Source organism: Neodiprion virginianus, chromosome 2 (genome assembly GCF_021901495.1).
Source record: "Neodiprion virginianus isolate iyNeoVirg1 chromosome 2, iyNeoVirg1.1, whole genome shotgun sequence".
Taxonomy (NCBI): domain Eukaryota; kingdom Metazoa; phylum Arthropoda; class Insecta; order Hymenoptera; family Diprionidae; genus Neodiprion; species Neodiprion virginianus.
Genome location: NC_060878.1, coordinates 5544924 through 5570898, shown reverse-complemented (window position 1 = coordinate 5570898; position 25975 = coordinate 5544924). Strand labels below are relative to the sequence as shown.

Sequence of the window (25975 nt, the reverse complement as noted above, 5' to 3'; positions counted from 1 at the left end):
ACCTTTCTATTTTTCATTATTCATCTTATATGTACTTTGTTTGTGCAATGGTTGACTCTCTTATTTCCCCGCTACCAATGAGCGATCGTGTTGAGGTTGGCCAACTTGAAGTGAATTGAGTGGGTGAGGACGTTATTGACCCGGCGGGTTGTCCTCCATTTTTTCCCGCACGAGGCTTCCGTTTGTGTCATCTTTAATTTGATATTTATACCTGATCTGAGATTATTGTGACGGAAAAAATATAATTTTTTTGGTGAGTAGATGTTGTTTTTAATGTGTGACGAAAAATAAACCACAGACATCCGGCATTGACTCGGCATTCGTGATTACTTTACATTTTTTTTAAACATTCTTTTCAATCGTCTTGGTTATATCCAAGCTATCTGTCGGCAACCATTTGCAACTTTAGTATACCTGCTACTTTTACCAAGGTTCACAGCATGTACATTCTTTCTTTTCCTTCTATTATAGCGTGAATCAAGTCACGAAGAATTCAAGCTTTTTCCCGCATAATCTATTTCTGTGGAATTTTTTCACTCAAAGATATTCTTGTCGAAATTCGCATAAAGACTCAGCAATCTTATTTTAAGTAAAAAAAAAGCAACTATTTTTCCAGTGCACCAAAGTTTTTTCATACATTAGGCTAATACTGAAGGTTTAACATAATATTTAATCACATATGGTAGCAGCTGTTCGCTTCGCCTTGGCTCAGCTATAACTAGCGGTGCATAAGAATGAAGTTGCTATTTGCCATGCTATGATATGATACGAATATAGAGGTATTTTTGTTTCAGACAACATGTCGTTCAACCGAGGAACAAAGAGGGATGCTTTCGGGAATCGTGGATTCAATCGGAATCCTGGAAATGCTGGGGGCGGGGTTAATCCTTGGGAAGGAGGCATGATGCCTGGGCGTGGAATTTTGCCTACACCAAACAACAACCTTGCTCTTGCTTCACCACAGGCTCAACTTGCGATAGCCAGCAATCTTCTCTCTAATCTACTCCGTGGTCAACAAGATGTACAACCGCAGGTAATATTTTAACTCTCAGGATTCCAAAGTTTTGTCAATCTTAGAGTTTTAAGGAAAACAGCAGTGAGTAAGTCAGCTCCGAATATTTCCAGCTCAACTATTTGAGAATCGTATTCATTCTATTTGAGTGCCGTTTTTTTTTTTTTTTTTTTCCCTATATTGACGCTATTTTTGAATTTGTTGTAATATACTTAATTTGATTTAGAATATCAATAAATGTTTCGATTCAAGTTTTGTCCTGTACATGTTAGGTGCCTTCGTTGTTAAGTCTTGGAAACAACTTTGGTGGGCCAGGGCCAAATTTTCGAGGTCAACAACCTTTCGGACCTGGTCGTTTTAATGACCGTCCAATGCGTCGTCCGATGGAGAACCGTCGCTCAGAGCCCTACAAGGTATGAATTGAAATGAATATGCTGATTATTTCATACTTGTGAATTTTACAGTAAATTTTTCGATATCATTCCTCAATGTGACGAGTTGAAGAAACTTTTAACTACAGTGTTTTTTCTTTCTCTTCCTTCCTCTCTCGAGTCCTGGTTCTCAAGAAGAATTGTTGGATAGAAGCTTCCAGAATAATCTTTGAATATGTGAAACTTGTCTTCATTTTGATCTGTTCAACTTTTATGTAGTTTGGTGGACATTCACTCCTGCTCATGCGCAGATATATGGTATCTGCATAACCATCATTTGTTTCTTAGACAAAAGTGGAAAATTGCAAGTATTTGCTTTTGTTGCCCCACAAACATGTAAAACGAATCTCCGATAGTATTAGACACAAATGCGCACACATGCACGCATTCAATCTCTTTATCTTTCTATCAACTGAGAAAAACTTCCCTAATTGGTTTATGTTATTACACTCAACCTTCTTACACGGGCATGTATTTTCCTGCCCTAAATATCCACTTGGTTATATAAGAATCAAATTCGATTCAAGAAGAATCGTTTCACGGCCAATCAGAAACTTCTTATGACCATTTGGTCATTTAACCCAAATGATTAGATGGGCCCTCGCGCCCGCGATGGCCCTGCTGGGCGACGTGGCCAATCTGCGCAACAATCTCGTGCAAACCAGTCCGGCAATCAACGTATCAATGGAAACCAAAATCAGCATCGCAACGATAAATCTTCTAAACCAAATCCTGCCTCTAAGCAAAATCAAACTGCCACTGTCAAAAAGGAATCACAGGATGTTAAGACTTCTGATATTGAAAAAGCAGATACATCTGATTTGAAAAGGTAAGCAGCTGGTGATTGCGAATAGCTTCTTCAGTCTTCAGCCAGTCTTACTCTATCATCTTCTTGGGTGTTTCTTCCCCAAACAATTAAACGAAAAACGCAATCGCCAAACCTTTCTCTCCTACTGACCACATTATCTTAGTCAATGGACTATTGTCATCTGCGTTGACTATGTAAAACAAGAAAAAATATTTTCCCTTAGCAAGAGTTTATGGAACTTTGCAGGAAATTAAATCAGTTACATCTGCTAATGGAGAAAAAAATCAAAATTGATAATGCCATGATTCCTTGCATCCAACCATTCCTACTCTATCTTCGTTACATTTGAAAGTTCTCCTACGAAATCGCCAATCTTCGATTATCCAAGGAATGTATGCACTTCAGTTTACATAATCTTCAGATAATGAGACATTCTCCGAAATTTTCCATTTTCGACAGATGACTTGCTATATCAATTGTTGTTACTATTTAAACTGAAATCCAAGTGTCGGTTACATACAAGCATATGAAACATCATTCAGTCTGCTTCAGGATTCGAACTCTTTAGTTTGTTCAATATTTTTCGTGCAGCGTCGTTCTCTAAATGGATTATGCCTGAGTATTTGACGTTTATGATTATTTAAAGTTTGAATGTTATCAGTAACATTTGAGATGGATTTCAATCAAACTTCACTCATGGCCGAGTCGGATTTCATCCTCGAGTTAATGGGCATCTGTTAATGATTCAAGTTTAGATTTATAATTATCGTACATGGCTATTGCAAAACAAACCCTTTTAGAGTTTCGTTGGTCTAATGAATCTTCATATATTTAAAGATGGAATTCTTCATCTACATAGTCAGCTTGTTGAAAAGCTGTTATATTTATTCTTCCCTGGAATTCACTGATAACGCGATGTAATTTTTGTAGCAAAAAAGGTAATTATATGTATATTCTTGAATAGGATCAAAACTGAACTCAGTGACTAATAACTGTTGATACAATTGGTGTTAAGTTTATTGACTGTAGAAAGTTACTAAATTTTTCTAATACATTTTATTGTGAATTTTTCAATACAATTACATTTCAACAGATATGTATTTTAGTGTCATGTTGATAAGCAATTAACGAAATTGATCTCTTAACTCTTTAATAGGGATGAAGAAGTCAACCAAACATTGAAAAAATAAATATATGTGGTAATTAAAGATTATTTAATTTTGCTAATAGTGAAGAAACCGACGATGTTGACACTAAAAAACGCGATTGGAAAGATGAAAAAACAGAAGAATCTACACTATCAAATAAATCTGAAACTGCGGAAGATCTGGGCCAAAACGAAGACACTCTGTCTCCAGAAAAAACATCGGCTACAGAACCTCCAAAAGATGGAGATACCGCAACTGCATCTACTGATAAGGAAGGAAAAGGAAGTGGCAAAAAGTGCGAAATTCGGCATGCGGAGAGCCGTTATGCCGATGTTCCCATGACCCGCATGTTTTGTCATGTCTGCAATAAGCATATGTGGGACGGTTATGTAAGTTAAGTCCTCCATAATATAAATCAGAATATTTCTTATCTCTTTCGTACTCACCAATCCGATATTTATTCATTATCTTTCAATTATCATTTCGTATCATCACAAATTAAATGGATTTCAGTCTTTCGAAAACCATCTTCGCGGACGTGCACATCAGTTGATGATGGATAAACTGGATGAATCTTATAAACTGAAGGTAGATTTGATGAGACATGATTTGCGTGTAGCCGAGGAGCAACGCGAACTTAGTTTGACCAATTCAAAACGTCGTGGCAAAAAGGTATAAGAATTTGATGAGAATTTTATCATATTTATATTAATGACAATAAAGTTTTAGCACTTAATTCTAGATTAAAGCTGACTCAAATATTAATATATTCATGAGTAAATATTTTTCTTCCAGGTTTCTGTTGATCTGAGTGTTCGAGAGTACTGTACAATGTGTGATCTCAATTTTTATGGAACATTGTCGATCCATCGTAAAAGTGAGAAGCATCAACAACTGAAGACATTTTTACATCCGCGTTGTCTGGAATGTGCGAAGGAATTTCCATCTCGCATCGAGTATGATGAACATTGTCTTACACCGACCCACATGAAATTGATAGTACCAGTTGAAAATCAACGGAAAAGCAAAAAGAAAGGTGAGTTGTACCACCAAGTATAATTTTTTCGTGCAATCAATTCGTAAATGACTACAACGTTGCTCTCAAATTGTCTTGGTACAATATCTTTATTTGTAATTTATACAACAGAAAAACTACCCAAGGGAGAATCTGAAGTAAGTACTGTCGAAGACGAGGAAAAAGAAGTTCTAAAAGCAGAAGCAAAGAACGACAAAGAAGAAGAATTGCCTGAAAGTACTCCACTCATAGTTGACTTTGCCGATGTCACGAGCGATCCTCAATACAAAATACCAACCTTTAAACAATGCCGAAACAAGCAAATCACTATCGGTAAGAATCTATGATTGAATGTATCTCAGTTTATAACACAAGTTTAGTAACCGATGATACCAACTGAATTTTATTCTGATTCACAGGGAAGTCAATGGTGAGAGAAGTTAATGGGTATTATTGTGAGAAATGCCGTCGCTTCATGCTTACATCTGATGACATGACTGCCCATTTACGCGGAATCACCCATTATCGTAACTTCGTACAAGAAGTTAAATCTCAGATATCTAAATCCATGACTGACGCCGCTGCAAAAACTACAGAAGAACCCGAAGTATGTTCATTAGTTCAATAAGTATTACTGTACTTCATGAATAATGTTCATGGTTCCCAGAGTATCAAATGTAGAGAGAAACTATTGAATTTTTGTGTATTGAGCATAATACTTTCTCAACGTTCAGCATTCCAAGTCTGTGAATCATATAAGCTCTGGCTGAGGGAAACCAATTTATTTCAATTATAGGCAGACAAGGACCAAGATAAGATTGAAAAGGACAGCGAGGAATACGAGGGTAATTGGAAACGGCGTAAAACAGTACATTCAGAAGACGAAGATGATTCAGATCCTAAAAAGACGAATGTAGAAAACGATATTGAAATATCTACCGCAGTAAAGCCAACCGATGGTGACAAAAAATATGATCCGTTGGAGGCTGATGCTGAAAGTGAAGATGAGAATCATGAGGGTGAGGGAAAAAAATCATCCGCCGAAAAAATGTGGGCTGATATGGATAATGACATTGATGTTGAAATTGGCAATTTACTCGAAGACGATACCGGCGAGGAGAAAGTGTCGATTTTAGAACCTGAAAATACACCACAGAAATTAGAAAAAGAAACTACTCCAATTATCAAGTCTACCAATCAAAACTTACCGCGTGGACGTGGTGGTGGTTACCGTTCCCGTGGAAACCGGGCGCGGAGATCGCGTCGTTGAAAAACATGCTCAACATATGATGGACATGATTTATTCCTCATATTCCATTGACCGATAGCAGAATTCACGGGATCGTTAACAGAAGAAATAATATGACTTTATCAGTGTGAAACATATACCGATCTACGATTTGCTGTTTATGTTCGAAATTAAGAAAAAAAGATGGCAGAACAGTTCGACAGAAAATCCAACAAAGACCATAGGTATTCAAACACGGTCGTACCTCATTTAAATTATAAAAGCAGTGATAACTTTTTTTTATGTATGTCGTCACGCAGACAATATGAGCTTTTGTCCGTACCTATTGTTCTACACATATAGGTATGCGTATTATTTATTATTATTGATAAATATACCTGATAGAAATTCATTGTATATGAAATCTTGAATGGTGGGAAAATGTTTTGTAACATTTGGTTGTTGGTGAAATTTTTATGTATGCCATTCTTACATTAAACTAGCAAAGCCGCGTAATTTAGCAATTCGTAGAAATTACATGGCTATGGTATATCACAGTCAATTGTTTCGTTCGTACGAAAACTTTATTCATTTAGGTTAATTTTTTAACAATTATGATTCCGAGGAGATCATGATATTCTGTTTTTATGCAACGAGAGTTAGAACAAATTTCTATTGTTATAATTATATATTCGTTTATATGTCTCACAGTGTAATATTACAGGCAGAAGACAAAGCAATGATTAACGAGATTCTATAGTAGGTTTGAAATCGTAGCAATGAATGGTAATTTTTTTCTTATTTGTTTCAACTAATTTAAGTATTGAATTAGTAGCTTGTTATTTTTAAAGGTTATATGAATCAGTACTTTTGTGACTACTGAACAAGGTTAGGTTTTGATTTTTCCTGAGTGACTGAACACTTGACTCATTTTATTTTTCATATTTGACAAAACTGTGAAATAAACAAATTTTGAAAAGATGTTTACTTATTTTGAATCCTCGCTACAGTTTCGAATGTGAAGTGGGTGTTTTGCAAAAGGTAATACATAATAGCTAAATCTCATAGTATATTACCGTTTATTACAAATAGTGATGATAATAACAGATAACAGATTTAGAAAAAAACTTACGATGTATTCACTGTTACTAATCCACAACTAGATGCGTCGACAGAAATTCATCTACTGAGTCAGTGTCCCATTTGTGAATATCAAGGACATCTTCAACCTTACCATCCTCATCAAGCAACTTAATAACAGGATCCAATCCACGAAGATATTTGATTTGTAGATTCTTGAACTTGCTAGGTCTATCACTCTTGATGAATGCTGCATAGAAGAATTGAATATGCAACGATTCAATATTTGGTCAACTTAAAAAACGACTGATATAAAATATAGTACATTGATATGTTACAAGCACTCCGAATTATTTGAACCAATGTAGATTTTCGTAGATCAATTTGTAGATTTCAATACAATGAACCTGGAAACATGCAAATACAGAAAAATAATTATTCATGATTAGAGTACCTTGAATTTGTGGATATGCCCCAAATTTACAAGTGCAAACTTCAAGTATTGCCTTAGGATATCTTCTTAGACTGGAACCATCATCATCATCTTTCAGGCAGCACTCTCTGCACTTTTCTCTAAAAGATTTCAAAATTAGAAGGGATATCTTTATCGAAAATGAATTGAGGGTAAAAAGGTTCTTGTATACTTTATTATCTAATTAAAAAATTCTTAGTGTATTTTACTAACTCTATATCATTCAGTTTGAAATTGTTTAAATTGTCACACGTTGAGCATAACAAGTTGGCCTTATTAAATCCCAAAATTTTACAATCTTCAGGTGTAAATTCTGACGAAGCAATGGTTACCTGCAAGCATAAATGGTGCCAAGATATTTGTTAGAAAGACGTGTAAAAGAGGTCTATGTGTTACAATAAAACAGTTGAAAGCAGCCATCAAAGAGTTTCCGAATGATTGCTTTTGGTGTTAACAGATAAAGTGGACTTTACAAAATGAGAGGTTAGGGTAAATTCGGTTTAAATCAACTTACCAGCACTACGAAAAACACCGTGAGAGTCATTTTAGGAACGGACATTTTTGATTCAATGATAATTACTATAATCTGCGTTTAAGCAACATCCGTGAAAAGTATTATTCGAAAACTGGCCAGAATACCAGCGAGACAACGAAAACCGTTCAATTACAGCCAGTAGATCAGTTTGAACCACTTGCAACTGCCAGATCACTACACGGATATCAGATGATTCTGACACTTCTTTACCCTCCAAGTGCAGCAATGCCATACTCCTAACTAACCGGTGGAAATACATACCTATGTATACATACATAGGTATATTTAGTCTCCATGATATATATGTATTCGAATCGTTATTTTTGGTTATTTTTGACAGTTGGAAATGTTATGTAGTATTGTACATACTTAGGTAGATGCGAAGTAGAAATTTAAGGAAGATTCACACTACGTACGAAAACAATAATTTTCATTTTGTTCAAACCGTCCCCATACCTTGAAGCATAAGTATTTCATTTGAAGAAACGAATCACCTTACATTCGTCAGACAGATCAGGATGAGAAACGTAATTCGTTGAAAACGCGCAACGATGTGGTGTCAACCAAAGTTGTACCCTGGAAGATCGCATTTGCGAAAATTCTATTTGCCATGGAATACATATCGTCGAGGTATAAGCTCTACAACTTCAAGACTCGAAGACAATTCACATCCAAATGTTATATCAGCACCTCCAAAAGAAGCTCGTGTTGTTATTTGCGGAGGAGGTGTTGTGGGGGCGGCTGTTGCTTATCATCTTGCTCAGATGGGATGGGGACCCCAGACAATTATAGTTGAAGGTGGCAGGTGGAGTATTAACTTTTTCACATATGTAAATGAAATGTCTAAGACACACAAAAACGAATTATTGAATTTATGTTGTTTTGCATATAGATTGGGGGGTGGTACGACATGGCATTCTTCCGGCTTGATTGGAGCATTTAAACCGAGTCTTGCTCAATTAAAATTAGCTCAAAACAGTATTGCGTTGTACAAAGCATTGGAGAAAATTGGGAGACCTACTGGGTGGAAACAATGTGGAAGTCTTTCTCTCGCGCGCACCAAAGATCGTATGACTGTATTTCGCAGGATGAAAGCACAGTCTGTGTAAGTTTGCTGTAATGATGCCACATCATTCACATGTCTTTAACTAAAACACCGAATGTGATTTTATCTGTTTTATAAAACATTTAGTAACATTTAATATGATGGTTGAAATGGGATCGATCAGATTTTAATCCTATTCATTTTTAGCTCCTGGAATATAGAATGTGAACTGATATCTGCAGAAGATGTTACACAATTGTGTCCCATGCTAAGAGTAGATGACTTGGCTGGTGCTTTATGGATTCCTGGAGACGGTGTCGGTGATCCATATCAAACTTGTATTTCATTGATAACAGAGGCTCAAGAGAAGGGTATTTCTGTTGTTCTCCACTCTTCAATGTCTTAATGCTCTTATGAGAATAAATACTTTCTAAAACATTAAGGGAATTTCAGGAAAATAATTGAACTATTTGTTAGGTGTTAGGGTGTACGAAAACTGCAAAGTGACGCACATAGTCAACAAAGAAAACTCTATTGAGGCTGTTGAAACAACATGCGGCACTGTTGAATGCCAGTTCTTTGTTAACTGTGCTGGTTTCTGGGCACGAAGTGTTGGGAAACTAAGTGAGCCTTTTGTCAAAGTTAGTGTTACCTCACTGCACGATGTAAGATAAACTGGTAGCTAAAGGTTCCCTTCTTTTAATTTCTCTGACTCTCTCATCTGTCACTCATGCACTGTAAATTTCAATTCCATTTAATGCAGTAGAATGTATTCTGCCAATAGAAGGATATCTCTTGCTCCATAAGTTTGGCTCACACCATGCTTCACCTAACTTTCAATAGGAAATCCTAAAGTGAAAAATTGCTCGTTTTAAAAAAACTGCAGTTAATTTTTAATTATTTAGAATTAGTAGAATATACCATTTTAATTCTGCAGATTCATGATGTGATAAAGTACATCTAGAGGGTCAGCTGGTAATTATTCACCTTAGGATGATTAACAATAGTATCATTTCATTGTAATGAAAACTCGTGATTTGTAGGTTCCTTTGCATCCAGTGGAACACTATTATCTGCATACAAAACCAATGGTAGGTTTAGATCCAATGACACCGGTTATTCGTGACTTGGATGGATACATATACTTCCGTGAAAATAACGGTCGACTACTGGCTGGTGGATTTGAACCTGTCGCCAAGCCAGCCTTTGAAAATGGAGTAATCCCTGGTAGATCATGTTTCCAAGTTTCGAAGTAAATTAAGAGATTTAGTTTCTTGCAGCTAAATAATTATTTTTGCACATCTTAAACGTAGGTAATACTAACGAGCGATATTTACCTGAAGATTGGGATCATTTCCATGTATTACTGGAACAAATGCTCCATCGAATGCCTAGTTTAGGAAATGTTGTGCTTGAAAGATTATGTAATGGCCCAGAGGCATTCTCACCAGATTGCAAGTGGATTGTAGGAGAGGCTCCTGAAATACAAAATTATTACATTGCTGCTGGAATGAAGACTGTAAGTTTAGAGCTTTAACATATGTAACTAACATTTATACTGTACCGATATTTTCCACTTATATTTGATAACTATTTTATGTCACAATTAAAAATTACTTTATCATCAGGTTGGCATATCAGCTGCTGGAGGAATCGGTCAGGCAACAGCTGAGCTGATAGTAAATGGTTCTACGTCGCTCGATATGTATGAACTGGACGTTTCTCGTTTTCTTGGGCTCCATAACAATCGAAAATTTTTGCGAGATCGAGTAAAAGAAGTTCCTGGTATGCATTACGCATTGCAATATCCCCAACACGAGTTTCAAACTGGCAGAAATCTGCGAATGTCGCCAATATATCCAAAATTAAGAGAAGCTGGTGCTGTATTCGGGCAAGTAATGGGATACGAAAGACCATCTTGGTTTCAACCAGCAGATGAAAATGGTAACAATTCAGGTCTTAGCATTGCAAATACGGCTTTGAGAATAAAAGTATGCATGTATGGGCTTGGTTAATGTTTAAAATTTAAGAAAGATATACAAACCTGGTATTTGAATTCCATTTAGACATAGACCCGATTGATGGATCGCGGAAATACAAAATTGCATACACGAACACATTTGGTAAGCCGCCCTGGTTTGATTATGTTGCAAACGAGTATGCAGCTTGTCGTGAAACAGTTGGGCTGAGTGACTACTCGTCTTTTACGAAAATCGATTTATGGGTATAAATATATATTTTTTTCTCAAGTTTTACACACTTCCATTTAGTCTAAATTCTCAATTATTATTGATTCTCATAGTCGAACGGTACAGAAGTTGTGGACTTGCTTCAGTATTTGTGTTCGAATGACGTTGACGTACCAGTTGGCAGCATCATTCATACTGGAATGCAAAATCATTTGGGTGGTTATGAAAATGATTGTAGCTTAGCAAGAATTGCTGTGAATCAGTGAGTATCTATTTATAAAATGTTGACAGTCTCACCAGCATATTATGTCTACAAAAAATGTATCTTGGTAATTATATCCAGCTATATGATGATTGCCCCAACAATACAACAAACTCGTTGCAAAAACTGGATTCGACGTCATTTACCTTCTGACGGATCAGTAGCGGTATCAGATGTCACCTCAGCTTACACAGCTATTTGTATTATGGGTCCTGCCACTCGAGAATTGCTGTCTGAACTTACAGATACAGATCTAAATGCAAAGAACTTTCCCTTTTTCACTTTCAAGGTATTATACCTGAGGTTACAAAGTTTATTACTTTTGGAATTTCTAGAAGTGATAATAGACAGTGAATTAGAAACTATTGCATAACTATTGTTGCTGTTTAGGAACTCGACGTCGGCTTAGCCAATGGTATAAGAGCGATGAACCTCACACACACGGGAGAGCTCGGGTATGTCCTGTATATACCAAATGAGGTACGTGTAAAATCAGCAGTAGCGTTCCGCTACTCTTATTTAAAATTTGTACAGCTAATAGCAGGACATTGATTCAATACTATCCTAGTTTGTTTGTCCATCAAAAGCGAAATGGAAATTCTCCTTTCTGATGTCCCCACGTTATCCAATAGGTCCTGAAACTAGTGAATGGTAATTAATTATTTTCCTATCAATACACTGTAGAATTTGGTTGAAGTTCGGCTTTGTTAATAAATAGCACCAATGGTAAACATGTAGCACTCGGTTACACATGCTTACTCACCATTTTTCAGCCAAACCTGTAGCTATTCTTGTTCATCATCACTATAATTATTTTCTGTGAATGATAGCTCGAAAATCATCAACATGTTCATATAATTGAACCATTTATGTAAGTAATAACTTTTCCGTGTGTCGCAGTTTGCTTTACATGTCTATACCAGGCTGATAGAAGCAGGAGAGAAATACGGGATAATGCACGCTGGTTATTATGCTACGAGGGCTCTTCGTGTTGAAAAGTTTTATGCTTTTTGGGGTCAAGATTTGGACACGTTTACTACACCATTGGAATGTGGTAGAGCCTGGCGTGTGAAATTCGATGTAAGCCTAATCGAAACAAACGTTATTGCATATCCAACATGATAATAATTTGATTACAAAAATGTTTGAAACCAATTTTATAGAAAAGCGTAGACTTCATTGGTCGAGATGCTTTATTGAAACAAAGAGCAGACGGCGTCCGTCGCAAGTATGTTCAATTATTAGTTACTGATCATGACCCTGATATTGATCCCTGGTGTTGGGGTGGGGAGCCTATTTACCGAGATGGAAAATATTGTGGCATGACTACAACAACTGGTTATGGTTTTACGTTCAAGAAACAAGTATGTCACTTTTCTGATGATAATGGAAAATGAATAAAATTTTCTTGAATCATAATTGAAAACCCGATTCATTGATTAATCAAACTATAATGTGTTTCAGGTTTGTCTTGGTTTTGTACAAAATTTAGACGAGAACGGAAAAACTCAAGATGTGTCAAATGAATATGTTTTATCTGGGGACTATGAAATTGATATCTCAGGTATCAAATTTCATGCAAAATGTCACCTCCACAGTCCCAATCTACCAACCAAGTTCCCAGACACAGAGAGAGACTCATATCACGCTACCCGTGATTTACAAAGCACATAACGTATTCAATTAATATTTGTTACAAGTTGTACAAATAATGTATATATTTCATGTGAATAAATTATTTAATATTTATAAATTATTTTATCCAGGGGTTTTACGTTATTGGTCTTTATATTATATAACACTTATTGTCATTTTAAAACCGTATAGTATGCTACTACAACGGCGTCTGGGAGAGTATTTGATAAAAGTGTGCTTTGGCGTTATTCAGAAAGTAATTTAATTCTATTATATTCTCATAAACAGTTACATAAATCTTCAGAACCTTCATCCGAATATAGAAATGCATGCACAAAAAATTCTGGCAATTGGATAGGTTTTAGTATACAAAACGAAAAGAATGTTTATTTCATGAGTTTGAACTTGTTTCAAAGACAAAATTATATTAAAATTGCGTGGTACCATAATTGCATACACCACTCGTCAGAGTGATTGATATACATGTACATATCTATATTTAGCGAACATTAGTCAACTGAAACCCTCATTGGCCACCAATGTACTTCTGATATAGGTATGGTACAAATTTATTTTTCACTTACATAAACATATAACTTTGCACCATTTAGTTTGAAACTTTTTCAGTTCATTGGTCGGTCCATTATGTGCTAATGAAAAAAACTCCTTATATTATATACTACTGAACACCATTATTACACATTTCAGCTATTTTCAATTGCATGATTATGCGCTGCATTGTACTATTTAATATTTATAATGCAACTGATATCAACCAAGTCTTCTTTTCATCAATTATTCAAAAGAAAGTTTTTTCTATAGCTGAATTGTTCGTTGCATCTTCACCGATGCAAGATAGAATTTATTAAAATATTGACATTTTAATTACTTGTTACTTCACTTACACTATTTTTTAATTATTATTATTGTTATTATTATTATTGTTATTATTACAGTCACTATAAGATTATTTTTCATTCTTCACCAAGAAAATCATTAATACGTTAAGCCCAAGTTATTATTACAGTACATCTATTCGTAGATCAACAACTTTTTACACGCGATTCTTATTTACCAATTTACTGTACACAAATCGATATTTTCAAGTATAAAACGTTTTATCACTCTGGGATCTCCGGTTCTGGAGGTGGCTGGACCTGTTTCTGTACCATACACGATCGAGCCACTGATTCGAATAATCTGTAAATAAAAAATCCCAGATTAATTGGGCAACCAATAATTTTCCGTCGAATATGTGACAAAAAAAAAAAAAAAAAAATTAATTTCGAAAGGAAGGTCAATTTAATTTTCGTAAACATTAAATTATAATACTGGCACTAGATACGTACTTTTCGATTTCTGGTGCACAGTGGACAAACTCATGCTTCCAGAAGTTGTAGGTAGGATTTTTAATGAGTTCGATAAAGGTAATGAGAAGTCCCCAGGGATGTGGTCTGTTGACAATCAGCCTTTCAAGAAGGACTCGTGTTATTTGTTCTTGAATAGCTTCAGTGTTAGCTTCAGCGAATAGGTACAACAAGGTACAACTGAAGTAATGCGTATGACTGTTGGGATATCGCAACTGATTTGCAATTGCATTTAGGAATAAGTAACGCCCTTCTGTATCGAGATCAACAGCTAGATTTTGGAATATATCCATGTGTGCGGCATGAGCAATTGTCGACATGTTGGGAGTATGTCCTTTGCTACGAATGAATGATATAGCCTGTGTCCCGACATACAGAACAAGGGCGTTCATCAATTGAATATTGTAGCGCATTCCAGCCTCCTGTGAAACCTGCAAGTTACTGCGAAGTTCTGAAAGGAAAGTAACAGGGGCTCTGGCTTTCAAGTATGAATCCAATTCTTTCTTGAAACTAAGCGGTTGTATCATAGAGGCAAAGTTCGATAGAACTCTTGGTGCATGGGCGATTTCTTGCAACATGTCGACTTTCAAATTCGGGGTAAAAGGATCGGGGAGGCGCATATTTCTCGGGAAAGCACTGAGAATGAGGTTTCTCATTTGAATACAATTTGGGGGTATCACATCGCAGAATCCGTAATGATAGTCGCATAAAAATTCTGGGAAGTCATGTAATAAAACCAACAGTACTCGCAGCGTCCCCTTGTATAAGAGAGTTACTGGCTTTGCTAGCTCAGCATTGCGCAGATATGGTGCAAGATACTTGAAGAGATCAATGAGCAACTGAGCGTACATGCCCCAGCATTTTTGTTGTGGAGTAATAGCGAGCATACGACCAATAAATACTCGGTGCGAAACCAGCTCCAACCAAGCGTAACAAAAGCCCGAGGCCTTTGCTGGACGTAATATGTGCAGGGTGTGGCAGAAGGCAGTCAGTACTTGGTAATTAACGGCCTCAAGCACAGGTTCGGGAGCACACAGCTCAAGGAACAGCATAACAAATATTCGATGATAAGGTAGCTGTTGAAAGTCCGTTCCGCGCATTTCATGATCTTGCAGAAGAACACCGGCGACAATGCCCAGAACCTTGTTCAGGAGGTTGATTTTAGTGTGCGTATTTGCAGTGTCCCCTGAATGCTTTACCAAAAGCGCAACAAGACGAACAAAGGCATCCAATGTATGGAAGCACTTCGCACGCACCACAGAAGGAGCAGCATTTGGTTCACCCAGTGCTCTGTAGCAGAGATCAACGCACATTTGTGTACTGAGCTTGAAGAATCGTGTTATGAGATCGTCAGTTTTTAATATTCCGTGAATATTCATCTGGTGGACAAACATTCCGAATGCTTTTGTTGGATCACGGGCGTGCGTTGGATTGTGGTGCATGGATACCCATTCTCGTAACAAGTATTCGGTCTTTTCCATCAGTCCAGGAGGATCGTCGAAATCCCGAGTCTGAAAGGGATAAATTTTCGGCTTAAGTTTGCTGCAGTAGTCGCATAATTTATTATTCAAGTGTGGATGAGTTTGCGAAGTTTACTTACTCTCACCTGGAGAATCCCTGAGTGAATGTGAGCAGTTGGTCCAGCTGGGGCTCTGTCTGCCAGTACAGCTGGGTCATGATTAGCCCGTAATGATTCTATCAAACTCGTAAGCCTGAATATTGAAATCCTGCACAGAAAGATGTCCAATGTGGGGTTTAAGTAAATAAGGAATCAAGGAGCCTGTCTACGATCAAGCTATTACTATTTCAAGGTTTCTATCTCTACAACTCATTGTCAGCTGTATAAATACTTTAAAATCAACTGCTGTCTATGACAGAAAGGAATATAAAAATAGCAATAACCATTTACATGAGATGAAAAACCTGTCCTTATTAAATTACGCTTGTTCGTGATTTATTTTTAACCATTTGCAAAATCTATATTTCTACCATGATTAATGATAATGGTAATGAAGTTTGTTATCCTGGTAAGCAGTAGTTAAACTCTCAAGCAACAACTAGCTCAGTTCACGTATTTAATATCGTTTCTTCAGATAAAAAAAAATTTGTGTCAAATAGTCTTGTAATTATAATATTATAGTTTTACTAAATGTACACTAACCCTTCAGGTGGTGCTCGATGATGTGCCATTCTAGCTAGAATTTCAATTGTATTGAATAAGTCAGATTCCGTAACATGAGTAGTTTGTCTCTCATCAATTAGATAGAGCTGCACTAGTTGCATAGCAAAAGCAGTCGCCATGGCAGCACCAGCATCCATTGCCTGAGCCAGAGCGTAATCAAATTGCGGTAGGTTCAACAAGTGAGATCTGGAAGAATTATATTGATTATTACAAAGAATCATTATTTAATGTGAAAACCGCGTTAACACTAACTTGCCTCAGCAATGATTATGTTCTGACTGTTTGAAAAAAACAGAACTCACCTTATCAAGTAATCGACAGCTTCAAAATTGTAACGGAACTCTTCTCTGCATTCCGTTAAACATCGAGTTACATGTTTGTTTGTCCACTGCATGCCATAAGCTCGTGGATCTTGAAGGCACTTAAGGATACGAAGATGTAATTCCCTGTATCGCAGCATTATTTCTCCGTCATTAACACCAGTTGAAATGGTGGGACCATCTAGCAATCCTTCTACAGCCTAGAAACATTCAAAAAAATTTATTTTACTGAATAAGAAAGTATTATATTAAGTTTGCGGGAAACTTGTACTGCAGAAATAACATAGATAACATTTTTTTGGCAGTTATGAGTTAATTACCTTTTTCAATAGCGCCATAGCAGCACCAGTGTCCCTAGATCTTCTGGTAAGGATGATAGAATCGAGAAGTGCATGTAGCGCAGCGTGTTGTGGTGGCGGAACACCTGGACCCATAGCTGCCAAAAGTAGATCTACTTCTGTGGCAAGTTTTTCTAACATGGCACCAACTTCGTCATTGTTAACAGCAGCTGCATATGCTGCGACTTGCTGAGGTGTAGCAACTGCAACTGCCGGATTTGCCGCGAATGCTGTAGCAGCAGGTTCCTTCAACATTACAATAGAAATTTTGTCCCTTAATCCTAATGGTTATTTAAATTTACCATTTTCGGCCTCTTTATTTTTTTTTCCTGAACGATTTTTTGTATTTACTATAAATACGTAGGTAATTTAATAATCGAGTAATGGGTCTTTCACCTTTAATTTACCAAGTTGAGGTACCATGCTGGAAGGGATTCACTCGGAGTGACTTTGTAAAATAGGAGATGGAGGTTTTTACTCTTTTTCATATTTTCCTCACTACGCATCGGCATACAATTTTATCTACATACATAATATTTGATGCTGAAGGATTTATAAAACGGAATAATAATATACTCACAGTGACCGGCTTAGGCATAAAGAGAGCTTGAGTGTCACGTTCGGAAAGAGGTAGAAACCCTGGAATGTTCCTTGCGAATTCCTCATAAACAGCCATTTGTTGTGGAGTAACTCCTCCGACTTTAAGTCTTATTTGTTCAGGCATTCTCTCTGCCTGATATTTAGCTAAGGGATCACAGTACCTCCTTCCTTCTTGTCTAGCAATCTTACGTAGTTCTATCTCATTTAATAGTCTCTTATCCATCTCAGGAATAGCTTTTTCAATCGCTGTTTTCTGTACAAATGCGCACGCAAGTTCCATGTTATCAGCAGCCACTATACTCGCCGCTTGTTCAGCTAGCTCCTTTTGTTGTGGAGTAGTTCCCATCAGTGCAGCTACAAATGATTGCTTCAGGTTTGTGCTGATTGAAGTGAGTACCTGGATTGACGAGTTGATAATTAGTACATCACCCTAATCAATGAGATATCTAATTTCCGTATGACTTAGTAATTCATACCTGTTCTCGGCACGTTATCATGGCCATTCCGGCAGTGAGATTGCGCACCATATGACGGGCAGCAGTACGCATCCTGATCTCTTCGGGGTCGAGTGCAAAATCTTTTCTGACAATTTGTTCACTTGTTGTCAATGCTATTTTTATTGATCTATCTACGACAGGGTGAATCCACTCTTGAATAGCTCGTTCAACAGCGGAACGCACAAATTGTTTGAGTTGTGGGTGTGCTTGGAAAAGTGGCAGCTAATAATAAGACACAAACATTTTATGAGAAAAAATATTTTTGCTAATTGCATCTGGTCTGAGTCACCGTGCTATCATGACTTTTTAGTTCATTTAGACTTCTGATTTTATTGACATCACGGTATATTTGAAAGCGTAATTCACCTGGTTGTTGATAGTGATGTGCTGTGAAGCAATACCAGTCACTGATATATCCATGTAATTGAATCGTGGTTCGGGTGGACTAGTCGGCAATGAAGGTGTTGTATTTACAGGAGGTGCCTGTTGTGGGACTACAGTTCCAGTTGTTGTTGGTCTGACAAGTTCCTCAGCAGGAGGCTGTGGTGGGAGCGGATTTGCAGCGACTTCTGGTTTCTTATTCGGGTGTGATAATTGGTATTCCAAGTTTCTCAGTTTTTCGGGATCTTTCAAATAGATGGCTGGCTTCAATTCCTAAAATAGAGTAAATTTTGTACATTGAAATGAGGTTGATTCTATCTATTTCTCAATTTCTATAACAGTAATAAACGAAGGAAAACTCACGGATACGTCGATACTCAGATTCTTGCAGAGCACCTCAATTTCAAATTTCAGATTCAGTTTTAGATCAGGTTCCTGATGTAACTCAGCCAAAACATTCATTATTGCCATAGTCCAGGGATTGGGAGGACGAAAGACACGGCTTTTTGCACAGCTTTCCAATACTTTAGCTACGAATGGCACAACATACAAGAGTTCTTGTTGACCTTTGTGATACGCCTCGACAAGTAAGCTTTTCAAATCTATATCAATCTGTAAATAAAATAGAAATAATTTTTCTAAGTAACATTCCTCCAAGATAAACTGGAATTTACAGATATGCTACACAAATATTTAAGAAAATAGGTAAGGTTGTGGTTACATGGAAAATTGGATTGTTTCTTCCTAATGTCAGCATTCCCAGCCAATGACCCAAGTTCTTCAATAGAGAGCGGTCAGAAAAGTTTGCTATTCCTTTGTCGCTTCGTAGCAGTACCTGAAAGTATACAAAAATTAAATGTAGGTACATTTATCCATCAATTTGTTTATGAATTCAATAAAGAAATGTAGAACCCACCTTGATGTTTCGGAAAGTTTCTCTGGTGACCATTTTATTCACATCGGGTACTTTAAGACAGTCAAGAAAGTTGGAATAAAGGGCATGGAAATTCAATTCAATGCTAGCACGTTTCATAACTAAATACTGAGCCATCCATGGCCAGTACTCTTCGGTAACTATCTCTCGAATTTCATCACATTTCTGTTGCAGATTAAGCTGACTCAAATTATTGAATATAAATGCAGTTTTATCTTGCAAACTTTCCGGTGGTGCTGTAATCTTCTCCTCCTTATCCGTGGCAACAAGTAATGTGTCTATGTTGGTCGCATTTGCAATTGATGGCTAAAACAAGCAAACAAAATACCATAATGAATGTATACAACCAGTAGATGGTTAAATTTGCTCATTGTTCAAGTTCTCACATAATGATTTAATGTCTCAAGTCTTACCCTGGCAGAGAGTGACGTAGTGGGAGTTGTAGATGGTTTGGCTTGGGTAGTAGTTGTTGTAACAGTCGTTGTAGTGATAGTTTTGTAAGGAATAGTAGCTGGTGCTAGCATGGCAGCTATTGACTTTGGAAGTACTTGACCCTGAGGTCTGGTGGGAGGTTCTTGTCCCTGGAGGCCATATTCGACATACTCGATAAGATGTGGTGGGAATTCACTGAAGTGTTGGATAGCCCTGACATGTTCGCAATACTTCTGATATTCCTTTAACCGACTTTTGAAGCGGTCCAATGCAGCGATTCCAAAATAATACATTTTACTAGCCTCCGGTTTTCTCAAAGCGTCAAGAACACAGCGTAACGCCAATCCCAAGGCGACATAAGTGTTAACAAGCCCTCTCTCAATAATACCTCCAAACAATTGAGCTGTTATATGCAATTCCTTATCAGGATATTGCGGAAAGAAACGGTACTCTTCAAACAAATTGCGCAACATGCAGTTGAACACATCACGCTCTCTTTTGCTACCGGAATCTTGAAATTTTTTCAACATTTCAAGTACTTCGTCAATCGACAATGTGGGATGTGGAGGGTGATTGTATATGCGTTGAAAATAGCTGTTCGCTTCGTCTTCAATTTCTTTAGATACATTCTGCGACATATCAGGAAACAAATTCGAAGTCTCTGGCAATCTAGCCTTTTCAATACCACTTGGTGGACCAAGACGGCTTAATCCTGCTATCGTTGTACCACCTGGTACAACTGATGGTCCTTGCGTTCCAACGGGCCCTGCGTGAAGCTGGGCGGAAAGCGGCATCAAAGGGAATGGGCTCGGTGATGGACCCATTAAGCGTGAGGGTGAACCAGGTGCAGAAACCAAAGGACCAAGGGCCCCAGGAAGATTAAAAGCAGAACTGCTAGGAGGTCCCAAACTAGAGCTCAAGCCCATAGAAGCTAAACTTGAGCTGAGATTTCCCAATGGATCAACTTGCGATGACGAAAAGAGCTGTAATAACGTTTGATCATGATTTTATAAAGTCTTTGGCTTACTTATAAGAGAATTATTATACGTTCAAATATAATTTACTGTGACACAAAACTTTAATTAGTCCAAAATAGCACAAACTCTGGGGCTTACCTGTCCTCCTAAAGTAGCAGGATTGAACGGTTCAAGCGCTCTGTGTCTAATGACAGGAGGTGGTCTGCTTAGGCTTGCTTTACTAAGCATTAGATTGCAGTTCTGAACCATTGTCATAATCGCATCGGAACACTCTTGAGACACATTTCTGCAATCGAAAGTGATAGGAATATTACAGCGATACTCTGAATTTTGTTTCATAAAGTTTTGAAATTGGTAAAAAGTATGAATAATCAAAATGGCATACCCAGCGCAGACTTGCAGGCAAGCAAGAATCGTATTGAGTGTTTCCTGAGGAAGTTGAGTAGCCTTCGGAGTTGAAGGGTCTTCTTTCATAGTGGGCCCCATAACGTGCGGACATCTTCGTTGTAGGAATTTTACGCAAGCAGCAACAAACAATTCTCCGTGATCTCTAATCTTATCTGTAAGCCACTTTTCCAGTTTCAAATATTCTCTTCGTGAGGCTAGACAGGCCAGATCGATAACAAAAGGAAAAGATTGGGCGTTCAGAAGCATCGAAAGAGCCTTCAAATCCTGAGCCACATCTAGGATTCGCGATAGCCTTGTTTGATCATATTCCCCACGCAAATACCACTCGGCCATGGCATGCATTATTATCGGCTTGATTGTAACATTGTTGGCGTGCCAAGCATGGTGTAAAATAACAGCGGAATTCGGATGATTGCCAAGGAAAATCGGCATCAAAGTGCTGAGCAATTCCTGCCGGAGTATCGTGAGTGGGGGATTGATCTGAAGTAGGGCCAGGACGAGAACGTCCGGACAATGTTGAATAGGCCATTTGAATATTTCCTGAACTGCGCCGTATAAACCTCGTTCAGCCATGTGAAGCAGAAGTTCGACTACATTCAGTGATCGCCAGGTTCCGGCTTCCTTGCTGTCGCCTTCTGGTGCAGCTTTGAGAACATCAACTGTTACCGAATGGTACGGGTAATCAGCAAAACAAAATATGTCCGGATTTTTCAGAACTTGCTGTACCAATGAGAATTGACCTTCTACATTATCCCAATGTCGGTAAAATAACTCAACAGGGAACATATCCAGAGGATATCCTAGATGCTGAAGACCTAGACGCAGGCCTGTTATTAGCAGGTTCAAGCCTTGTCTGTCCTTGATTATAAAATCAGTGTGGTCAAGTTTAACTATGATCTCATTCCATGATAAAGTAGATTGCTGCAACATAAGGAAATGGATACTATTATTATTATACTATGACAATGAAAAAATATAATAATTTTAATTAAAGTAAACTTCATCTGTACAGAATATTATAGGAATAATTACTTACAAGATCTTTCAGAGTCTGAATGAACACTTCGACGTTCCATGTAGTAGGTGTACTGCCGTCAGAAGATTTCTCTTTACTGGAATCTTGATTGCCACCGGAACCTCCCCAGAATGACTGTAAACCACCAGCATCATCAAGACCGGAACATGTACGAGCCATGAGGGATAACACCCGAGCAGCTGCGGTTGGTGTAATTTCTCGGGCCCCCAGTCCAGCAAGGGCGGAGCGGCATTCGTCAACGCTACTGGTGAACCCATATCCGAGTTCCATAATCATCTCGACCAAAGCATTTCCATCCTGAAAGGGAAATCCCTATAAGTAAATTTTTACTGTTTCTTAGTAAAGTTTCTTTGCACAAATAACGTATAGCTGAATGTATGTAAATGGAAAATTTACCATTGGATTGGAAGCCATGTTTAATTCAATTGCTGCTTGCGGAATTTCCCCGTCGCCTGGATACAAGAGTGGTGCTAGCACCACCGGTACCAGCTCACGGGGAAAATCACGCCTTAAATTCTTGAGAAATTTTTCCTTTGCTTCGATAGGCAGGCCAAACTGGTTGGGTTCGTGAAATGCCTGCGACAGTATGAGATGTAGAACCTCAGGTGACGAATCGTGTAGACCTCCTTCGTGGTGTTTATTGCTTATTTCCGAGTTTATGTAATTCTTTATCAATTCAGGTAGCTGTTTTTTAATGTGTTCCAATGCTAATGTCTGGATATCTGGATTTTCAGAATGCAACAATGCTATCGCGAAGGCAACTTCTTGTACAGATGTCAATTTCAGAACCTTGCGAAGGTTGAGAAAAAATTTTGATGACGGATTTAAGCTCTGAAATAAAAAATGAATAACTGAATGTTTGTAGCTCATCTTTGATTATAGAGAATTACTTTAATTACAGCAAATTTCCAGATGTAACAAGTTAAAAATTATCCTGTGTTATATTTCTTTACATTTAAACTTACTTTTTGCTGATGTAAGGGGCGATCAATGGCGTAACAGAGGTTTGATATGAAGGACGGCTTGCTGAGAAGATTAATGCACTCTTGGGTGAGCAACTGAGCTTGATAATAATCTTTTGCGTTGGGCTCTGGCTGCTCTCCCGTTGAAAAGTTGACATGTGAGAACAAACAGCGCAGCAAGTGTCTGTCCGCCTCCAGACCCTTCCACTGCACCAACTGTTCAAAACATAGAGAATAATTCTCAGACATCGATGATGTAGAACTCGATTGGGTTTTGAATAGTGCAATATGAAAATAAGATTCGCTACTCGTATAAATTGTAAATAATGAAAAGAGGATGTGAGTCCTCTGCTTTCTTAAAAAAAGTAAATAAACTTAAAGACATAGTAAAGATAAAAAGTTTAATAGATAATTTGTATCATATATTCGATACATAATTTTTATCAAAATATTAAAATAAGTATCACAACGTCGCTGGTATCTGTGGGCATTAAATTTCAAATGTTCTTTTTTAGGAAGATGTGTTTTTTTTTTTCAACCAATTATCGGGGATGGTGAATCATTTCCTTTTTTTCAGTGTTGCTAGGAGGGATAAAAATTGAAACTTAACCTAACTGTGTTAAGGTACTTCAAATTCTCCATTTATAGTTTATCTCTCATTTTTTTTCGCCGGTATCTGACCTCGCACGGCTTTACTTAGCATATACAAGTACAAACACCGACAACTATTCCCAAGGCAATAAAGTGAGCCATGAGCTTGTTTGTTGCTACCTCAGGTACGTGACGTTTACCAGATGAATAGCAAGCTCTGAAGTTGTTACCGCCAAATTTACAGTTAGCAATATTTTCATCATTTCACGCAGATATGTCGAATTTATCCTGCGAAATGCGATATATGGTAACAGGAGACTCTACGCATTATGCAGAGTTTCGCGAGGTGTTGGGTTCGAGAATTCGTTGAAAAGGGGTCAAAGAGACGCGGAGGAGTGAAAAATGCTTAGCAAGCATATTGCGTTGATTCGGATGAGGTACAACGTCACGACTCGACGACGAGCATACGGGCGTTGGAAAAGGAACGGTGAAGAGAGGAGGGGTAAAAACTGAATATAAACGGTATAATAAGAGATAGTTTTACTCACAACTGATATTTCCTGAGCGCTTTCTCGAAAATTTTTCTTGTTCAAATTTGCAACCAAATAACTGATTTGTGACAAAGTAAAAGACAACGAGTCCAGGTTCATAGTTCCATGAATACGACCTCGAAAGCTTCAAACACGTTTGAAGCTTTCTTCGGTATCCACGAATTGCTTCCCCGGATTTTCTCCTTGTTAAAAGCATGAAAACTACATTTGTACAGTCCTACGACCAACATCGGGATTATTATTTTTAAACACAATTTCAGATCAACGTCATGGCGAAAGGAACACAAAAAGAAAACGCGAAAAACGGTGATACCACCACGAAATCACACCACACAATCCACTCTACTTCTCCCTCGTTTCGCTTTTTTTTTAATATCCTTCCTTTCTTATTTAGCGTTTCTCCTTTTCTTTTTCTTTTTTCACACAATCTGTCTCTTCTTCTCGCTCCCAGGCAGAGAGATAGCTGGCTGGCTAGTTCGTCAGCGATTTCTCATTTACTGTTGGTGCCTCGGTGGCGCTGATATCCGCCGTGACTTTAGCACATTTGCCAAACGGACGCTTCCTTTTTTAGTACAATCTTGGCCGCCAGGTAGCTCTTGATTACCTAGCGCAAAATTTTCATTGCCGTCGCGACATTCGTTTGTCATTGATATGAATTTGGAACCGGAAGAAAAATGCACCAGCGTTCGAATGAGATGAAGATTAAAATAAAGTTATTGGTAGTAAAATTCACGAAATACTTCATTTTTTCCAAATTGATTTCGATTTTTATTTATTTTCACAATAATCGTGTGGAATGCAACAGGTTTTTATCTTCAGATTCGCATTGAATTTATATACGTAAACACGAAAAAAAAGTTTTTATACGTACATAACAATACTATTAGTTTGGAACAATGACATTAAGTATAATCCGTAAGATCCACATGATTTTTTATGTTTCATACATATTCACAATACTATAACGTTATTTTATTTTTGTTTGTTTATTTCTTCGTAATTTCATTGTAACGATACAATGGGTATATCTAGTGATAACAACAAAAATAAAAATAAACTGATTCAAGTCTATCCTCTGGATCTCCCTCGTTCTAGCAGAGGGAGGCAAGAGGTCCGCTCCGCTACAATCTCACGTGTGAATTTATATGCAAATACAAAAACAAATTATTATCATGTAGGATCAAAATTATGTACGCTAAAAGTTTTCATGGAAATAAAAACAATAATGGTTAAATGATAGTCGTTCGTAATTCGTATGCTAATAATAATAAAACTACGAAATTTTTTTTTTTAATGCAATAAATATAGAGATGAACGATTGGTTCAAAAATCATAATAGTAATAGAATTGCAGGAATTTTTTCTGCTTATTTTAATATTTATAAATGCTGCCTCGCCACAAAAATTTTTTTCAATAAAATGCCCGAAGCCTTCAAACATTTGATAGAGAAAGGTCACTTTAAAACAATGTAAATATATTTAATATGAAAAAAAAGGCAACAGATATTTATCAACGTATCGTATATTCTGCCAATTATAT

The 25975-nt window shown here is 37.3% G+C and overlaps 4 protein-coding genes across 7 annotated transcripts; 2 read left to right on the top strand and 2 right to left on the bottom strand.

The window, feature by feature from the left end:
* Positions 1 to 109: 109 nt before the first annotated feature.
* Positions 110 to 6623, top strand: LOC124297904 (zinc finger protein on ecdysone puffs). Its single transcript, XM_046749288.1, has 10 exons — positions 110 to 253; positions 795 to 1033; positions 1285 to 1425; positions 2037 to 2272; positions 3482 to 3788; positions 3913 to 4071; positions 4195 to 4435; positions 4547 to 4747; positions 4834 to 5021; positions 5211 to 6623. Exons 2-10 carry the CDS (start codon positions 800 to 802, stop codon positions 5682 to 5684), a joined length of 2181 nt encoding a protein of 726 aa, XP_046605244.1. The 5' UTR covers positions 110 to 253; positions 795 to 799; the 3' UTR covers positions 5685 to 6623.
* On the bottom strand, positions 6549 to 7901 carry LOC124297910 (selenoprotein F). Its single transcript, XM_046749316.1, has 4 exons — positions 7709 to 7901; positions 7408 to 7526; positions 7177 to 7295; positions 6549 to 6972 (listed from the first exon to the last, which is right to left on the bottom strand). The coding sequence occupies exons 1-4, from the start codon at positions 7751 to 7753 to the stop codon at positions 6791 to 6793; spliced, it is 465 nt and encodes a 154-aa protein (XP_046605272.1). The 5' UTR covers positions 7754 to 7901; the 3' UTR covers positions 6549 to 6790.
* A 178-nt stretch (positions 7902 to 8079) lies between these two features.
* Positions 8080 to 12981, top strand: LOC124297903 (pyruvate dehydrogenase phosphatase regulatory subunit, mitochondrial). 3 transcript variants are annotated; one of them, XM_046749285.1, is made up of 14 exons: positions 8086 to 8534; positions 8622 to 8834; positions 8982 to 9145; positions 9252 to 9415; positions 9818 to 10001; positions 10088 to 10293; positions 10403 to 10718; positions 10841 to 10998; positions 11077 to 11225; positions 11307 to 11514; positions 11616 to 11705; positions 12126 to 12305; positions 12389 to 12589; positions 12690 to 12981. In XM_046749285.1, the coding sequence occupies exons 1-14, from the start codon at positions 8281 to 8283 to the stop codon at positions 12897 to 12899; spliced, it is 2697 nt and encodes an 898-aa protein (XP_046605241.1). In that variant the 5' UTR covers positions 8086 to 8280; the 3' UTR covers positions 12900 to 12981. The 3 variants fall into 3 exon arrangements, with proteins under 3 accessions (XP_046605243.1, XP_046605242.1, XP_046605241.1); XM_046749287.1 differs by lacking the exons at positions 12389 to 12589; positions 12690 to 12981 and adding an exon at positions 11794 to 11876 and having other exon boundaries at positions 8080 to 8534; positions 12126 to 12267; XM_046749286.1 differs by lacking the exon at positions 11616 to 11705 and having other exon boundaries at positions 8085 to 8534.
* LOC124297900 (CCR4-NOT transcription complex subunit 1) lies at positions 10544 to 24926 on the bottom strand. Of its 2 annotated transcripts, none has more exons than XM_046749278.1 (22): positions 24434 to 24926; positions 23298 to 23510; positions 22729 to 23163; positions 22333 to 22644; positions 21274 to 22217; positions 21027 to 21174; positions 19893 to 20894; positions 19462 to 19785; positions 19267 to 19380; positions 18909 to 19157; positions 18531 to 18818; positions 18144 to 18386; positions 17648 to 18064; positions 17050 to 17313; positions 16712 to 16929; positions 16389 to 16595; positions 15828 to 15954; positions 14210 to 15738; positions 11989 to 14060; positions 11261 to 11866; positions 10819 to 11158; positions 10544 to 10612 (listed from the first exon to the last, which is right to left on the bottom strand). In XM_046749278.1, the coding sequence occupies exons 1-19, from the start codon at positions 24533 to 24535 to the stop codon at positions 13982 to 13984; spliced, it is 7215 nt and encodes a 2404-aa protein (XP_046605234.1). In that variant the 5' UTR covers positions 24536 to 24926; the 3' UTR covers positions 10544 to 10612; positions 10819 to 11158; positions 11261 to 11866; positions 11989 to 13981. The 2 variants fall into 2 exon arrangements, with proteins under 2 accessions (XP_046605234.1, XP_046605235.1); XM_046749279.1 differs by having other exon boundaries at positions 22333 to 22629.
* Positions 24927 to 25975: the final 1049 nt, after the last annotated feature.

What these genes read in the sequence shown, in the direction of transcription:
- LOC124297904 (XM_046749288.1), top strand. Translation starts at nt 800, where the DNA reads ATGTCGTTCAACCGAGGAACAAAGAGGGATGCTTTCGGGAATCGTGGA. An exon ending in AACAAGATGTACAACCGCAG is followed by an intron (nt 1,034 to 1,284) that starts GTAATATTTTAA and finishes TGTACATGTTAG; the next exon opens with GTGCCTTCGTTGTTAAGTCT. An exon ending in ACGGAAAAGCAAAAAGAAAG is followed by an intron (nt 4,436 to 4,546) that starts GTGAGTTGTACC and finishes TTTATACAACAG; the next exon opens with AAAAACTACCCAAGGGAGAA.
- LOC124297910 (XM_046749316.1), bottom strand. Translation starts at nt 7,753, where the DNA reads ATGTCCGTTCCTAAAATGACTCTCACGGTGTTTTTCGTAGTGCTG. An exon ending in CGGTGTTTTTCGTAGTGCTG is followed by an intron (nt 7,527 to 7,708) that starts GTAAGTTGATTT and finishes TTATGCTTGCAG; the next exon opens with GTAACCATTGCTTCGTCAGA. An exon ending in GGCATATCCACAAATTCAAG is followed by an intron (nt 6,973 to 7,176) that starts GTACTCTAATCA and finishes TCTTCTATGCAG; the next exon opens with CATTCATCAAGAGTGATAGA.
- LOC124297903 (XM_046749285.1), top strand. Translation starts at nt 8,281, where the DNA reads ATGTGGTGTCAACCAAAGTTGTACCCTGGAAGATCGCATTTGCGAAAA. An exon ending in TCCTGTATATACCAAATGAG is followed by an intron (nt 11,706 to 12,125) that starts GTACGTGTAAAA and finishes CGTGTGTCGCAG; the next exon opens with TTTGCTTTACATGTCTATAC. An exon ending in GTTTTACGTTCAAGAAACAA is followed by an intron (nt 12,590 to 12,689) that starts GTATGTCACTTT and finishes AATGTGTTTCAG; the next exon opens with GTTTGTCTTGGTTTTGTACA.
- LOC124297900 (XM_046749278.1), bottom strand. Translation starts at nt 24,535, where the DNA reads ATGAACCTGGACTCGTTGTCTTTTACTTTGTCACAAATCAGTTATTTG. An exon ending in TTCAGACTCTGAAAGATCTT is followed by an intron (nt 22,218 to 22,332) that starts GTAAGTAATTAT and finishes CTTATGTTGCAG; the next exon opens with CAATCTACTTTATCATGGAA. An exon ending in TGCCTGCAAGTCTGCGCTGG is followed by an intron (nt 21,175 to 21,273) that starts GTATGCCATTTT and finishes TTTCGATTGCAG; the next exon opens with AAATGTGTCTCAAGAGTGTT.